The sequence below is a fragment of the Mchenga conophoros genome, linkage group LG20 (genome assembly GCF_057382185.1).
Source record: "Mchenga conophoros isolate Kocher_MC1m ecotype Shallow Benthic linkage group LG20, M_conophoros_male_GT1.1, whole genome shotgun sequence".
Taxonomy (NCBI): domain Eukaryota; kingdom Metazoa; phylum Chordata; class Actinopteri; order Cichliformes; family Cichlidae; genus Mchenga; species Mchenga conophoros.
Window position 1 is genome coordinate 22,405,112 of NC_140545.1, and position 16,527 is coordinate 22,421,638.

The 16,527-nt window shown below is 43.3% G+C and overlaps 1 protein-coding gene across 1 annotated transcript in view; it reads right to left on the reverse strand.

Annotated features, from left to right (window-relative positions):
• LOC146550782 (adenylate cyclase type 6-like) overlaps window positions 1-16,456 on the reverse strand; it is a 51,861-nt gene extending 35,405 nt beyond the window's left edge. The window contains exons 1-3 of the mRNA XM_085261079.1: window positions 16,244-16,456; window positions 11,488-11,745; window positions 10,414-11,353 (exon numbers count right to left, since the gene is read on the reverse strand). Of these exons, the coding sequence (XP_085117205.1) occupies window positions 10,414-11,353; window positions 11,488-11,507 (960 nt within the window). The 5' untranslated portion in view covers window positions 11,508-11,745; window positions 16,244-16,456. The remainder of the gene's footprint in view (window positions 1-10,413; window positions 11,354-11,487; window positions 11,746-16,243) is intronic.
• Window positions 16,457-16,527: the final 71 nt, after the last annotated feature.

The window sequence follows — 16,527 nt, forward strand, 5'->3', positions numbered from 1 at the left end:
CCATACTATATGATGTATTGCTTGTCTTTGTTTAATAATACAGAAGACAAAGACCTTAAAAAATAATCGCATATCGCATCGCAATCGCAATATTGGGGCAAAAAAATCGCAATTAGATTATTTTCCATAATCGTTCAGCCCTAGCTGCGGCTTTGCACAGGTGGCCATCGCAGGCTGACGCTTCTCCCACTGAGATCCAAGCGCCCCCCGCCCCTCATCCTGATGCATGATGCGCACACAGGGTTACTCCAGCACCGGGAGATGCTGAAACTGTAAACAGCTGATATGGTCTGTGTGAGGTTTCCTCTGATGGAAATGCATCTATTCTCTGTGAAACCTCATGGAAATTTGAAAATTGAGTAAACAGCCTTTCGGAAAGTTTGACGTGAAACCCCAGGGGGTTTGCATACTCTAATCTTATCTAACAAATACAAAATACTTATTAAATAAGAGCTAGACAAGGAAGCCAGTGTAACAAATTGACTCAGGGTCCTCGTAGTCTACAAGGAGGCCTGATTTGCCCTCTGTGCTCTTTCTTAACCCGCCATCTCGTCTGTGGCCAAAACTCAAATACCCATTCATCTACACACAACTTTAAAAGATAAAGGAATGGTTGGGCTATCTGTGATTATACAGCGTTAGAAGCCTCTACCCTAGTGAGGCTAGTGTGTTTCAGGGCATGTGAAAGAGCAGGCCAATGTGTATCCACAGAAAAGGGGGATAGAGTGACCTGCCCGTTGCTCTGACGCAGGCTCTGATAAGACTGTTCCATGTGACGCAACAGTTAGCAGAAACGCCAAAGGCCAGGTATTTTTAGGAACCAGTCTTTGACCTCTCACGGCACTTGTGTCAACAACATCTCCACGACAATGTTGGCCATTGTTAGTGGCCGTAAAGCAAACAACTCTGCTGTGCGAAAGGTGCGAGCGTGAGAAGATTGTGCGACAAAAAGAAGATCGAGGGTGCAAAAACAAAGTGTGCAGATTCAAGCGTGCATGCTGCATGTTTCTAATTTAATGCCGAGCACGGAGGTAGACAAGCACATGTCAGTATGGACGCAGAAACGGACACCCACACACAGGCGAGCAGGACCATTGTTTTGTGATGTTATTTCCCAAAGAAAAACAAAGAGCAGCAATTCTGACAACATTCAATAGAGGGGAGAAGGGAAGGCGTAAACCATAACAAAGCGTGTGTGTGCGGGTGTGTGTGTGCGTGTGTGTATGAGTTGACAGGGGACATGTGTACGTACTGTACAGTTACAGCTAATTGATTTCAGCTGAGGAAGTTTGAGGAGCACAGACATCGTGACACAAAAACAGCAGAGTGAAGCTCACGCAACTCACGTAACAGGGCGAACACGAACCATGTTTAAACTGTTAGTGTTTGTTTCGTAAGCCTTATACAACAAGGTCGATCAAACCGCCACATTTTGTGGTTTACAGTGCGAGGCTGTGCGGAAAGAGATGATCCTCGATTCTACAGCTGTAAAAACACACCTACCAAACCAAATCCAAGAGCAATAGGGAACAACCACAAGGTCTTCCTGTGTTTTGAAAGGTTTGAGGACCAGAAATGTCATGGGTTGAACAAAAAGTACCCCCCATACAGCGATTACACACTTATGAGATGTCTCCAAGAGTCTTAGCTGGTCTGAACACGTCTGAGAAATGTTACAAAAAAAGCAACCCTGAGCAGAACACACATCCTAACACTCACATTCATGCAGAAATTTGCTGTAACTTCATTAAATGTTCTTTTATTTTGACGATGGCATATTAAAGTTGCTCCATAGTGCAGTGATATACAGTTTGCTTCGGAGAGGAGACACAGATCAAGGGCGTCCAGGGTGGAGCTACCCGCTATGGCGACCCCTTATGAGCCAAAAGCAGCTTCTTCTTCTTCTTCTGGTGGTGATATATCCTACTTAACAAGTCACAGTAATACAATGTTTAAAGCAGTAAAGGTCTGTCTTTTTTAATCATATGCATATATGCTATAGAGACAGACAAGCTAATTTAGCTTTTCACCTTAAACTGTTCAGTTTGCCAGTCAAAATGTCAGTTTATAAAAATAACCACAGCAAAACCATGAATCTTTTTGTGCCTTTGTTTTTCATGCAATAGAACTCAGTCTTTGAGTAGAGTGTTGCAGAAATTTGTCTTCAAACCCACAAATTATTTTATATTTTTGCACTTCCTGTTGAATCCTCATGAAGGTTTTTTTCAGTGGCTTGTCCATAATTTTGGACAATGGTGGTTCAAGTGAACAACGCCCCCAGGCCAGGAGACTGGTCCATGATCATCTGACAACCACCAGTCATGAGGGAAAAGTAAAAGGTGACCTTCTCCATGTCCAATCCTTAGCAACCCTTGAAAAACTACAGGCAATCTGTTGTTAACCACACCAATCATTAGGTTTCATGTGCAGCACTTTCTTTGCATCTGATTTCATGCAGCAAAATCCAGCAACCTCCAGGAAACAACCAGCTGGGAAGTACACATTTTTCCTGAGCGTCCGGTGGTTATATCACATCCAATATGGACAATAAGACTTCACAAAAGCTTGAAACGCTTTCATTTTGTTTTACAGCACAGAATCTGTACTAAATATGCCACTTGTGAATTTCAAAGCCAACGAGCAGCTAAAAGAGTTTGAAGATGACGTTGGAGACGTTCATCACATCCCACACGGGATTTGGTGACTATGAGACTCGTAGTGACACTAAAGTCCATTTATTGCATTTATACTTCAAAGGTATTGTTAATTTTTAAAGATTATCCTGCTGAACAAAAGGTGTCATAAACTCTTATTTCCCACAGAACAAATCTTCCAAGATGAGTAGACTGTGGAAAAAGCCCATTTACTTCCGTGGTTAACACACTGACCATTCATGACACAAACCCAGCCTCAGTGGATCACAAGCTAGTGTACTCTCAGTGTTGGTTCCAACCAATGTTCTCTCTAATTTTTCATGTGTCTGAGCGAACACACAAACTCCCTGAGCGACCACTGTGAGCAACAGCAGACGTGTGCACTGTGGTCACGCCAGCATCGAATCCATCCAAGTCACATGGTTTATTAAAATAATCAAATTACAGCATTTACATTTATGTTAGACTACTTTTAATTAACTGCTTTAGCCCACTTACAATGAAAATGTAAAAAATGTTGTTCATGACCTGTGTAGCATGTTAACACTATTGGAAGTAAAAATAACTTGAACTCCAATTTTGAAAACACAACTTTCTTTTTTTTAATAAAGCTCTGATTTGTATTATGAGTATGAGTCTGTGGTCTGGGAGCGAGTCCTGTAACTCTCGGTCTGCAAAATACTGTAAATAATGACCAATGTTGGGCAATTAATTATATAGTTACTTCTTCAAAAAAGTAACTGAGTTTTGCAAACATTAAAGTTTCTTGCAGCTGTTTACCTAAAAGTGCAGCCAAGGCGTTTTTTTAAATAAACATTTCAAACTATCTACAGAACAATCAGCTGTTCTGCATCAAATCTGATGCCACACAAATTATTTGTGCCACTCCAAAAAATAATTTCTGTCCACTATGAGATAAAGGAGAACAACAGCCTGATACCTGCAGGCCTGACAACAGGAGATGTATCACTCCTGTATCACAAGTATAACACACAGTGAAATGGAGCGTGTCAGGCTACATTTCACTGTGTGTTATACTTGTATAACTATGCATGTGACAAATAAAGAACCTTGAACCTTGAACCTTGAACTCCTGTAACACCTGTAACATTCAGCAGTCACCTCATTGTTCAAATCTCTCACATCTCAAACACCGCTGTCACTCCTAAAACTTCCTCCCTTCCTAAACAACTAAATGCCATGTTGCCATATAATTTTTTTGATTGGTCCACATGGTAAAATTTCCAACAATAGGAAAGGGTGGGGTTTTTTGGTTTTGTTTTTGCTCACAGGTGAAGAGTGCTTTCGAGCGTTTTCCTTATAAAATGCCGTTTTTACCGTTTCTTCCCACAGTAATTAAAAACAACGTTAGTATCCAGGGAAAAAAAAAAGACAAACATTGTATATATTTTTATCATAACTCTGGTTTTACGTGGCCTATCGTCACAATTTAAAAACTGGTATAAAGTCCACACTTTTTCCGTCAATTGTTCCGTCTGTCCTGCTAACATCTCCAACGGTTGTACACGTTGTCATTAACGTGGCTTCACTCCACATCAGCCACGCTGCTTTGCTAGCTAAGGACGCTGTCATAGCCTGTCAACAACGTTGATTAGCTGCGTATATACGAATGTGAATCACATCATTAGCTGCACTATGGTATAAGGTGGCATCGTTCTAATCCCAAACTGAAGCAGTCAGTCACTTACTGACTAACACTGCAAAACAGAACTGTTAACGTATTTATTTTGCGCGTCCAATCTCATTGTTAAGTTTGCAGATGACACTACAGTGCTCGGACTTATATCCAACAATGATGAGACAAACTATAGGACAGAGGTGCAACAACTAGAGTCATGGTGCCACGACAATAACTTGGTCTTAAACACCAAAAAGACCAAGGAGATCATTGTAGATTTCCGGAAGAGGGGTCATAACAACCATCTGCCTCTCTTCATTGGCAGTGAGGCGGTGGAGAGGGTGAGCAGTTTTAAATTCTTGGGGGTAACTGTGACCGAGGACCTGTCCTGGGGCAACCATATCACCTCAGTTGCACGGAAGGCCCAACAGCGCCTCTACTACCTGAGGAGACTGCGGAGCGCACACATTCCCAGATCTCTGATGTTGAACTTCTACAACTGTGCCATCAGCAGCGTTCTGACGTATGGATTTCTAGTGTGGTTCCCCAGCTGCACCAAGGCCGATCAGCAAGCACTCCAGCGGGTGGTGAAGGAAGCTGGCAGAATTATTGGAACAAGTCTGCCAGAGATCAGTAATATCTTCCCCACTCGCTGTCTGAGGAGGGTGCACAGTATCCTGCGGGACCAACATCACCCTGCGCGCCACCTTTTCCATCTGCTGCCCTCAGGGAGAAGGTACAGGTCTATACAGGCCAGAACATCCAGACTGGCCAACAGCCTGTATCCACAGGCTGTGAGGCTCCTGAACTCTCTGCCCCCCTCTCACGGACAATAACCATATCCAACTTCTTAATAGCAATGAACTGGTCTGCATTGGTGCATCATATCTTTATTCTCTTCCCCCTCCTGCCCCCCCCTCTTTCTTAAATAGATAACTATCATATCTGATATCATATCTCACAGTACAATAATATTGAATGGGTTGCATTGTTGTATTTTGTCATGTTTCTCAGGTCTTTGTCTGAATTTCTACGAACATTATTGCTAAGGATTGTCTTATTGCATTGGAGTCACACTGGGTTAAATATGTACACTTGGGTTTTAAGGGGTATTTATTATTTTCTTCTTTTTTTGGGGTTGTATGGAAGCCCCAAACGCAATTTCATTGTTCTTGACAATGACAATAAATAAATAAATACTAAATACTAAATACTAAATTTTAATTTCAATTCAGGTTAGATTTTTTTGTGCGCAACACAGATTTTCTGTGCGCAGAGACCGTGCCAGCAGTGCGCAAGTGCGCTTGTGCGCAGCTTAGAGGGAACATTGGTTCCAACCCTGGGTAGGGTCAGAAAGGCCATCTGAGATGGATGTGCCATTGTGACCCCTTGCAAAATAAGCGAGCAGCCAATTTTACTTTCACTCAAGGAAAGCAGGGCAATAAAAATAAGCCATTCACTGCCGATTTGAAAATGTAAGACCTAACCAGGAACCAAACACCATCTTTTACTAAGAGTCTCAGTTTTAACCCGTCCAGACTAAAACACAGTTTTTCTGACTTATGCCTGATTTAGACTTCTGCGGGTAATCTAAGTCGTAAATTACAACGTAACCAGAAACCCTTTTTAACTCTTTGCTGTAACCTTCCGAGTTGCAGGTAGTCGCAGGAAGGTTACATTGCAGGTTTAAAAGAGGTTTCTGGTTATGTCGTAAGTTATGATGTAGATTTCTAAATCTAGTCTAAATCAGGCATACAACAGGGTCATCAGTGGTTCCAGCAGTCTCAACTTTCCAGGGTGTATCCCATCTCTCCCCAAGATTTAATTCTACCTGAGTATGCAGTATAATATCTGCTTTCTATAAATACTAATCTATGCAGGAATAATAACAGCAACAATTTCCCCAAACTTTATTACTTTTTATTCATTAACAACGTTCTCTGTGGTTTCAGTTCATCGTTTCTCTTTGACTTGATTATGGCTTTAAATGATTTCTGCAAGAAGCAAATGAAACTAGGGTTTGATGCGGAGCTGCTCAATTTATCTAATTGTTTCAATTTCAATGATAATTTTGGCATCCATTGATATTTAAAGCATGGCAAGTGAGAAAGATTGAGTACTGCACTGCTTTAGTTGTTAATATTTCTTTAATTCTGCCTTTAATCAAACCATTTTCCTTTATTTTTGCCTCTTCATACATGTCCAAATTTAGCTATAAGACTGAGCTACGATAACCTCAGCCAGTGATTTATTTCTGTAGGTTTTCAGGTAAAGTTCAAAGAAATCCACTGAATTACAAACAGAATTTTCTTCATTTTTTAGCTTAGCATATCAACTATGCTAACCAACCCAATTTATGTGATGCAGATTAATCAGCTTCACTCTGACAGAAAATAAGGGAAGTGAAATAAGACATCTAGAGTCTAACAAACTCTCCACCCTAAAAAAAAACAAAAAACAAAAACACTATCTGCATTTACATCATTCGTCATGCCCAGTTTTCGAATCGCCTGCACCAATCACCTGTACTCATCCATCCAAAGAGAAAGCCGGTTAATGAGTTATGGGAGAAAGAGGAAATAGCTGCAGGCAAGCGTGAAGCAGTGATTGATGACACTGAATTAGCTGGTCACACGGTACACAAGCGACCTTAGGAATTAACAGCATAGCTGGGCTGCAGCGATCTCATGACTTTCATTCACGTAACGATGGCAAACAATGTAAGAACATGTGATGGATTACACTATGATATATCGTGCCTGATGTGACAGAGCACGCTGTAATTACTGAGTTCCCACGAATCCCTAATCTACTCCTGTGCTACAGTAATTAATTTATAATAAACAATCACAATATTATAACACAGGAGTCGATAAATGCATTACAGTGACAATTAGTTAAGATTAAGCCTAATATCCCCCTTATTGTTTCTTAGTAATGGCCTTCCTATTTTGTTTTGCATAACTTTTCCCAGAGGAGAAGACAGCTGTAAAACAGCTAAGGCACTACAGAGGCCAAACATCCACCATATTGCCCCCCCTCTCTTTCGGCCTCACCCCCGTCACCCCCACCCTGAGAGAAAAGTACAAAGTGTCCCTTGTGTGAGAGCACAGAGACCTGAGTGATACTGCTTTATATCATGGTATTCTCCCACTGTCACACAACAGCACACATACGCGCACACACTTACAGCCGTCCAGCTGGGGCGGTTCATTCAGCCCACTGACCTTCAGTGAGCCCCTAGGTCCTTGGCATGACGCACAAACAACACACTGTACAGCGAGACCCATAAGCCCCAAAGTCCATGTAAATACGCACATACAACGTGGTGACAAAACCCAGCAGAGCCGTTTACAGTTCACATGCTAGCCGCCCCATCAACAGCATGATGTCAGTGTTTTAAATGCAGTCAGGGATATGACTGAGAGTCAAGTTCAGTCAATCTACAGAGAAGTTTATCACTATACATCCAACGTTTCGTTTTGCTTGCATATTCAAAACCTCATTGTTTCCCCTTTTTTAATTAACCCAAAACAGTTGGAACCTGAACGTAATTGCTGTTGTTGTGAATAAATATTTTATCTATAGAGTGTCGGGTAGGTACATAAAATTCCTATCACACTGTAGTAAGGCTCAGTTTTACTTTTGCCTAACAAAGCAACAAACTCATAACTAAACTGACCAGTTTCGGCAATGTGTTTTATTGAAATTAGCTGATTTTCAATAGAAGTTTTTGAAAATGACTAATTATTTCTGCTTTTTTAAAATCACACTGCAACAGAAATTCATTACAAATCTGCATTGTCACATCATAGCAAAAACGTCCTCGGTTTGAATCCAGTCTAGGGCCACTGGGGCCTCTCTGAGTATTCTGGCTTCTTCCCAGAGGCCAAAAACAACCTAACATGGGGTTGGGTTAATTGGATGTAGATGTGAACGTGTGCATTAGTGGTTGTCTGCCTCTATGTGTTAGCCTGAGAGAGACTGGAAACCTGTCCAGGGTGTACTTTGCCTCTCTCCCAACAACAGCTGGGAAAGGCTCCAGCCCCCCAGTGACCCTGAATTGAATAAGCGGAGGAAACTGGATGGATCATGTAGAATATTTACACCAAGGATGCCATTTGTGTTCATATTTTCTGTTAATTGATTTTCTCATTGGTTTGGTTTGGTTGTGCTTGTCAGAAATTTGAGTGTGTTTTATTTTACTGATTTTAATTAAGTCCAGAAAAGAAACCTTACTCATATCAGTGCACCATCACCTAACTTAACAACTTTCAGCTCCATATTTTGGTTTTGCAACAAGAAACTGTTTCTGTTCTGTTTCCTGGCTCTTATATACTCTGTTTTCAGCCCTTACAGCCAGCTTATTCCATAAAAAAAATGCTATGAGAAACCCAAAGTACACCGTAAACTCTAACACAGAACACAGAAATACAGATTACCATTCATACTCACGTTCACACCTATAGCCAGTTCAGTTTACCACCAATGAACCAAACATGCATGTCTTTGGAAATACCCAGCAGAAATACCCAGAGGCCCGGGGTGAACATGCAAACGCCACACAGAAAGGCACCAAGTATATTTGAACAAAAACTGGATCATCAAATCATCAGGAAGGCCACTCCCAATGAATCTAACTTAGCTTGTTGTCTCCTGGACGTGTAAATACAGATTGTTTTGCAAAGGTGACATTTGAGAGATCACTATTAGGATGTTACAGCCTTCAAAGCATTTACAGATGTTCTACCAGAATGCAGTTTTAATTTAGATACCTCCTAAATCAATCTGAGTGCTCTTATGCTTCTCTTGCATAACGCCCAAGAAGAATAAACATGGGGATAAAAGCTTGGCTTAAAACTGTGTTTCTCTGACTTGTCAAAAGAACAAAAGTAAGAAGGTACTATTCTGCTGTTATGCAGTTTTATTACAAAGTAAGGTACTAACCACCATTCCTGCTGTTATTGCTATGGTATCTTAAAACCTGAGGGTTTTTTTAGAGAGTAAAAAAATGATAATATATCAGTCAATATGGTTTGGCTACATAAAGCAGCAACTTTCAGGGTTGTAGAAATAAAGCCAACAATTAAGTCCCAAAAACTGCAGTTCCTCTTTGTGTCACTTGAGGCTCTGGCTCCAAAGCTGAGTAAACCCTCACACTCCCTTGTTAAATGCTCCGCTTAAAAGCATCAAAACTACAAGGCCCTTTAGCCTCTATAGTTTGTTTCCTCCTCATGGAGTTAGGGGTGTGGCCACTTTGACTGGCAGATGAGGTAAAATAGGCTGCTATTGCCAGCAAGTCACAGACTTCAGTTGGACCTCTCAACCATGGTTTTAGGAGCATTAAACGGAATTATTATGTTATTGTTAGCTACCTTAACAGCAGTATGTGTAAAACCTAAATGTGAAAAGGCCGCCTGTTTTTGCACCACCGTCTGCTGAGCCGCAGCTGCTTCGTTATCATTACTAAATGAATCCAAGCGCCTTTTTTTCTGTAAAACAGCTTTAATCTCACGACTACCAATACATCTGTAAGAGGCCAATACTGGCCATTAACAGGGGGGAAACCATTTGGGTTCCTGTTTGTGGTGGCGCTCTGCTTCAAACGGATCTGGTCATTCGAATACTTTTTAAATGTGGGAAAATGGCATTCTTTTTTTATTATTCAGGTTGGGGGTTAAAAACTTTGCTGGAGACCTCAGCATATTGATTCAACCAATGCTTAGCTACACTCTAAGCCATTTATAATGAGTGACTCACCCAAGAGCCTGTGTGTTTTAAGAGGATATGAGAGTATGAACTTGATCATGAACTTCTAAAAAACAGCAGGACAACAAATCAATAACCACAGAATGGGAAGAGAAGAAGGAGCTGTTCCCTTGTCACAGGGGTCACCACAGCAGTTAGCTCTGCATGTTTCATTTGGCAGTTTTATACCGGATTCCCTTCCCGCCACAACCCCAAAGGAGATCTGTATCTGTGGGCTGGAAATGAACCAGCGATCTTTCACTTGCCAAGCAAATATGTATGGAGACAAAAAAGCAACTACTGTTGGCCATCTGTGTCGCTTCACATGAAAAGCAAAGACACCACAGAACATTCAGACATCAGGCTTTTTACCTGTTTCCAAAGGAACTTGTCTTCCTGGTTGACCTGCCAGGTGGTGACCACGTGTATGATGGACAGCACTGCTCCACTTAGTACCGCCGCCCTCATCCTCACAGGCAGCAGAGTGTAGATGATGTAGATGAAGAACACGGACCACCAAATGCCTTCCGAAGCACTCCTGGGTGCCACCATGAGCACCCCAAAAACCTGGACGGACACTAAGACCCCGATCACCAGGTAACTGACCATCCACATGTAGTCCTGGTGGAAGCCATTGCGGTTGCACACTACCATTAGAGCCATAAAGAGTGCCATCGCCACTGAAAGGGCTGACGAATAGGCCACGTGAGGGGCGGCGTGGACACAGTGGAAGGTCAGCATGATGCCGCACACGATCACAAGTACCCCCATGAGCATGGTCAAGGAGCTCTGGTTCAGCCTAAAGAAGTAACGCTGGTATAGACGCTCCAGTTTGCGGGACTGGAATTTTTTCGACTGGAATACTCGTACCACCCTGAGCCAGCAGTCCGCAGCCGTCACTACCCCCGCTGCGCCGTTGGGACCTTCGTCGCCCATGTCGCTGCTTCCTCCATTACATCCCCCTTTCCTCCCTTTTAACTCCCCGTCCTCAAAGCCCAGGTCAACTGATTTCAGCCCCACACCTTCGCTCGGAGCCCCTCCCCTTTTGCCATAGTGGTCCTCCTGCCATCCGCAACGGACGCCGAAGTTTCCCCCACCTCCCATGGCCCCTGCCCCCCCTCCGCGGTGGTGCTGATGGAGGGGGGCTCCGGAAGGGGGCTCCATAGCATCGGGGTCCCGCAGACAGCTCATGTAACGCGGGTTGCAGAGAGATGAGCCTCCCTTCCGTTTGGACTTCTTGCCATTGCGCTCCCCCCACGCAGTCTTGCGGTCGTCCACTCTGGCAACTAGGAAACCACTGAACCAGGACATTCTGTGTGAGCAGAGAGGAAAAACATTCAGTAAAAGAACAGTTCACATAACAGCCACAGCACTGATACCACAGTGGAGGACCAAAACACCGTTTTACTCCTCGCCTCGCCTGGAGTAGAGGAGTTGTTCGTTTACCTGTTGGGGTTCTGGTACATGTCCCAGCCCTTTCCCCTGCAGCCGGTTCACTCATTTATCCCCGTGGACAAAATTCTGAAGACGCAAGGAGGTGTTTTTAGGAGCCACGCTGCAGGGCCGCAGGGTGGGAGTGACTGGATGGGGGTTAAATGGCGCACAAAGCTCCAGATGTTTGTGCCAGAGCCAGTGATCAGAGACCAAGATTAATAAGATGACCAGTCTCTGCTGCCAGGCCTATCTCCACAGCTCCTGCTGGGTCTAAAGGGAAAAAAAAAAAAAAACACACACAGAAGATTGTACAGTGACAAACAGAAAAAGGTGAAGCAAAAAAACATTTTTAAGTAATCAGGTGAAACACACAAGCAGCCTGTCACTGATGCTAGTAGTCATACTAATAAACTCTTCTGACACACGTTTAGCTCTTTTAATAGCTCGTTAGAGGGGGGGGGAAAAGCTTCTCCATGCGCAAATTGACAGGAAATAAAATGCATCATACTGAGAGCAAAATGCACATAAATCTAATTTCCTGGAAAACCAGACACACTTGATATAGTCTGAAAATGGATTCAGAGCTGGGGGAGGGGGCCCAAAATAGCATGTAGGTGTGGGTTTTTTAAGGTGAACCAGAACCTGCTCCGTTTGACCCCCCCCCCCACACACACACACACACACACAAAAAGACCAAAAAAAACAAAAAACAAAACACCCTCTGGTATAAACACAGAAATTTGAAGGCAGGTGGGCTTGAAGATGCAGAAAGGTTCCTTCAAGCTCTGCTGATAATCACAATCAACAATAAACAGACGAGTGAAAAATGGAGATAAATGCAGCCGGACAACAGGACACTGTCAAGACAGGAGCAGCATATACAACATGACAGGATCTGGGGCACGGCAGGATTAAATCACAAGTTGTTCACCTATATTTTCCCTTTAGTTGTACATAACACACACAGCATTTCATACATACATTTTCTTACATGTAATTTGTCGTCTGGTTGGATAAAATTTAAAAGTAGGGATTTTTTGTGAACTCCAGAATAAATGAAATTAAACTTTTGGAGTTGTGCTTTTCCTGAAAATTGCTTCTCTCCGTCTAACAGGACAACACTCAGAGCACACTCTGTTTTATTAACCTTTAAAGACTTCTATGTATGTTTACTTTATGTGGTTTATGATCTCGAATATTACATCTCTCTTAATGCCATGAAGTTTAGGAGAAACTTTTTTTTGTCTTCTAATTTAATTTGATAATCATAATCATATTTTTATTATCAGTTATATTTGGTAACCAAAAGAAAACATAGCATATGGCACTCTAATGCCTGCCTTTATGTTACCTTACAAGAGAATGACCCCTGTGAGCTCCACAGAAGAAAGAAAATCGTATCCATGCATCACACACAAAAAGAAAATTTGTGTGTTTTAAGTGTTTTGGAAAATTCTGAACAATTAAAAGTCATAACAAAACACGAGTGATGGTTGGAAGTGGAATCTTCAAATTGATGATTCTTTTGCTGTCTTTCACATTATCTGCGCCGGCGACTTACATCATGCGATGGTATTAAAAATCGAACTTTCTCCTGAGTCTTTGGTAAGTTCAAAACAATCCTCTGGCAGTAAAAGTGTTTAAGGTGTATTTGGGGTTTTGCTTTCCTCTCATTGGGCTGTTAATGATTTATCCAGAACAATAATTTGGCAGCAAAATAAGCTTGAACCAAGGTACACATATTTGGCTAAAGGCACAATTTCCTGGTTCAGTTCGGTGAAGAAAGCTCGAGTTGCTGTAGGTGACTGACAGCTGAAATGTTTTTTGTTTCCATCATAAAGAAATACTATGACTATGACCAAACTTTTGATTGGTACTATATATACGCATACTGTAATATAACATGATAACCTCTTAACATGTACCAGGTAATCTGCAACCTGTTAGGATTGGGTTTTGTTGTGACCACCTGCTAAATACTTACATTTTCACAAACTAGAAAATTTTACATTTTAAAGCTTTTTCTTTTGGGTGTTTCAAGTGATCAAATAATCCATAAAAAAAAGGCTGGTCGTTAACCAAAACTTAACCCTAACCTTAGCCCCAGATGGCCTAACAATGACCTGACAAAGCAAGTTTCAAATAATGAGGTCAGCAATTCTATAAACCAACCCCTGACAGGCAAAAGCTTGAACTTCAGAATAATGTTTCATTTTTTTTTCTACTCTGGCTCTGTATGATGTCAACAAAAGCAGACATTTGTATTGTGGTCATGTCGGGCACACAGATGTTCCAACAGAAGAAATGAGCTATAACAACTTGTCTCAGACAGAGAATGAACTGAGGGACTGCACAAAGGCCAAGGAGATAGACAAGGATTATTTTCAAACTGCTTTGAATTATGCAAAGCTACTCTAGCAGAGTTCAAGTTTAATATTGTGAAGCTTGAAATGGGCCCAGCAACTTCCCTTTCAAATTACTGTTAATAAAAGTTCACTTTTGTCTGCTATTTTTGTTTTCTTGTTTCGATCGCAAATGCCTAAAGTAGCAAAATCATTAATTTCACTACTCACTACTGCATTTTGCTATACTGTGTATAAGATAATGTCTTGTTTAATAACTCATGCTGGCTTTAATTAATTATAGGATGGCTGGTTTAAACAGAGGGTGGCCAGTTTTTACAGACAGTGGTTGAACTTCAGCAATGATACATAAAGGATAACTTTGAATCCAGAGCCACTCTAGCTGAGTCCAAGAATAAGAATATGGATTAGGACGTGCAGTACTGTGTCTGTTAAAATGGGCATGTCTGTGGAATTAAATTGGGAATTTGTGCTGACCTGTTCAAATTTATTGTGTTTCTACCTGTTGTGATATCACTATTAGAGCTCTCATGTCATGGAAAATACACACAATAACAGTTTGGCGTTGTAATCATTCACTGTAAGCACTGTTACAGTCCCTTATTGAGTTATAAAACGTCTGTCTGCCAGATACCCTCAGCTCCGTAGTGCAGAGTCGAACGCATAACGCAGGAAACGCACAGCCGCTTCTGCTGCTGCTGCACCCGCCGCCTCCTCCTCCTCCTCCTCGGCCGGTATTTTCACCGGAGAGAGGCACGATGTGTTGTTGAAGCAAAAATAGATTTTCCTCGCTATATCCTGCTGCCTGCATGCGCCTTCGCTGGCACGTATCTGTCCGAGCTGTAGCCTATCCCTCCTCCCTGGCAGCGTATCGACAACATTCAAGGAGAACCACCAACACCACCTCACCACCCTTCTCTCTCTCTCTCTCTCTCTCTCTCTCTCTCTCTCTCTCTCTCTCTCTCACACACACACACACACACACACACACACACACACACACACACACACACACACACACACACACACACACTTCCCTACCCTCTCCTCCCACCTCCACGGCTGCGTCCCTCGCTCCCCTGCACAAGGTCGACCAGCTCATGCCCATTTGCAAACGTCGCGGAGCTGCCAGCCGCTTGTGTTTGCATGGTGCCTGGCTGCACTCTCCGCCCCCCAATCCCTCCCCACTGGCTCTAGGACAGGCAGGGAGGGGAGGGGGGTGAGAAGGGGGGTGACCGACCGATTCCTAAGGGGCATTTTAAACCGGACAACTGGCCACAAACAGCGAGCATTCAAGTCACTCATTACGGGGCAGTAGACATGTCCGAGGGCGCGTATGCATGCGTCTCTTTCTCCCTGTGGTGCACTTCTCATCCAGAGGATAAAATGCAGGAAATAAAATAGGATCAAGCAGTTGGTAGTGGGTGGGGGGGACCAAATGTACGCTGTGGATTTTGAAAGGGCAATTTACGCATATTCTGCGGCCCTGTTTAGCTCATGTGCGGATGATGTGCCTGCGATCCTGTGCCTAAATGCCATGCACAGACAGGCCGTGTGTGAGGGCCCGCATTCAAACAGCGTAGGCTTCTTGTTACATAACACCACGGCCTGTGTGACAACCATAGCGGGGACCATAAAACCATTCCGCCGCGTCCCGTATCTCAACTTAGGACACAACACGCCTCTGTCAGCGATTTATTCTCTTTTTGTCGTCCCCCCTCCTCCTTCTCCTCTTCTGTCCTTCAGTCTGCAGCAAAGCAATAGCTCACAGGATTAGTGCACTGACAAACACGAGTCTTGGGTAAATAAACAGATTAGCATTATATTTATATTATTACTGCTGCACATTCCTCAGCATCAGTCAGTGCAAGGAAAGCGAGCGATCGCCTACAAAAGAAAGAAAATAAAAGAAAGAAATCCACCGCATTCGAAAGGCAATTAGCGCATAAAGAGAGGTGTTTGAGTTTAAAGTTATGTCATTAAAAAGATCCGAATCATTATGAGCGCCTCGTGCGAGATGCAAGCCAGCCCGTCAGCGCTGTCAGCTGTGCTCGGAAACACAGGCGCACGGTGATGCGGCTCATCCTTTCCCCACTGCTACACAGATATGTTGTTTTTGGCCGCCAGTGGAAAACATGTACTGGCCGCGTATCCTCTGCCACCACCGCCGCCACACCGCCGCCGATGTGAAGCAGAGGCCTCGCAGCAACTGTCGCCAGCCATGTCATTCACTTCAGCACAAATGGAGTACTGACAGCGAGGTGGCACGGGCGTCTGCGGCGCAGCGCAACAGCGCCCGAGACGTTTGTGTGACAGGAGAACATATTTTATATATGTCGGCCTGCGGTGTGCAGCAGCAGCAGCAGCAGTTTTTTTTTTTTTTTTAAAAAAAAGGACGGACTCACCGAGATCATCTTTTTCTATCCGCCGACAGGAGCGCAGCACACGATCCGATTCGGCGCGGTGGTTGTCGGTGGTGGCGCCCAGGGTGGAGGACCATTTGTAGCCTAGCGGTCCAAGGATGGTCCGGTTAAATTGGTCACCCTGTGGTGGATCTCCTCCTGTCGTCTTCTCGCTCCACTCCCTTGCCTCTCCTCCCCCTGACCCTCTCGGCTCCCAGCACCACTGTCAAGACAGGGGGAGTACAAACATCACACTTCCGTATACGGTTTTCAAACTCAAATGCTGC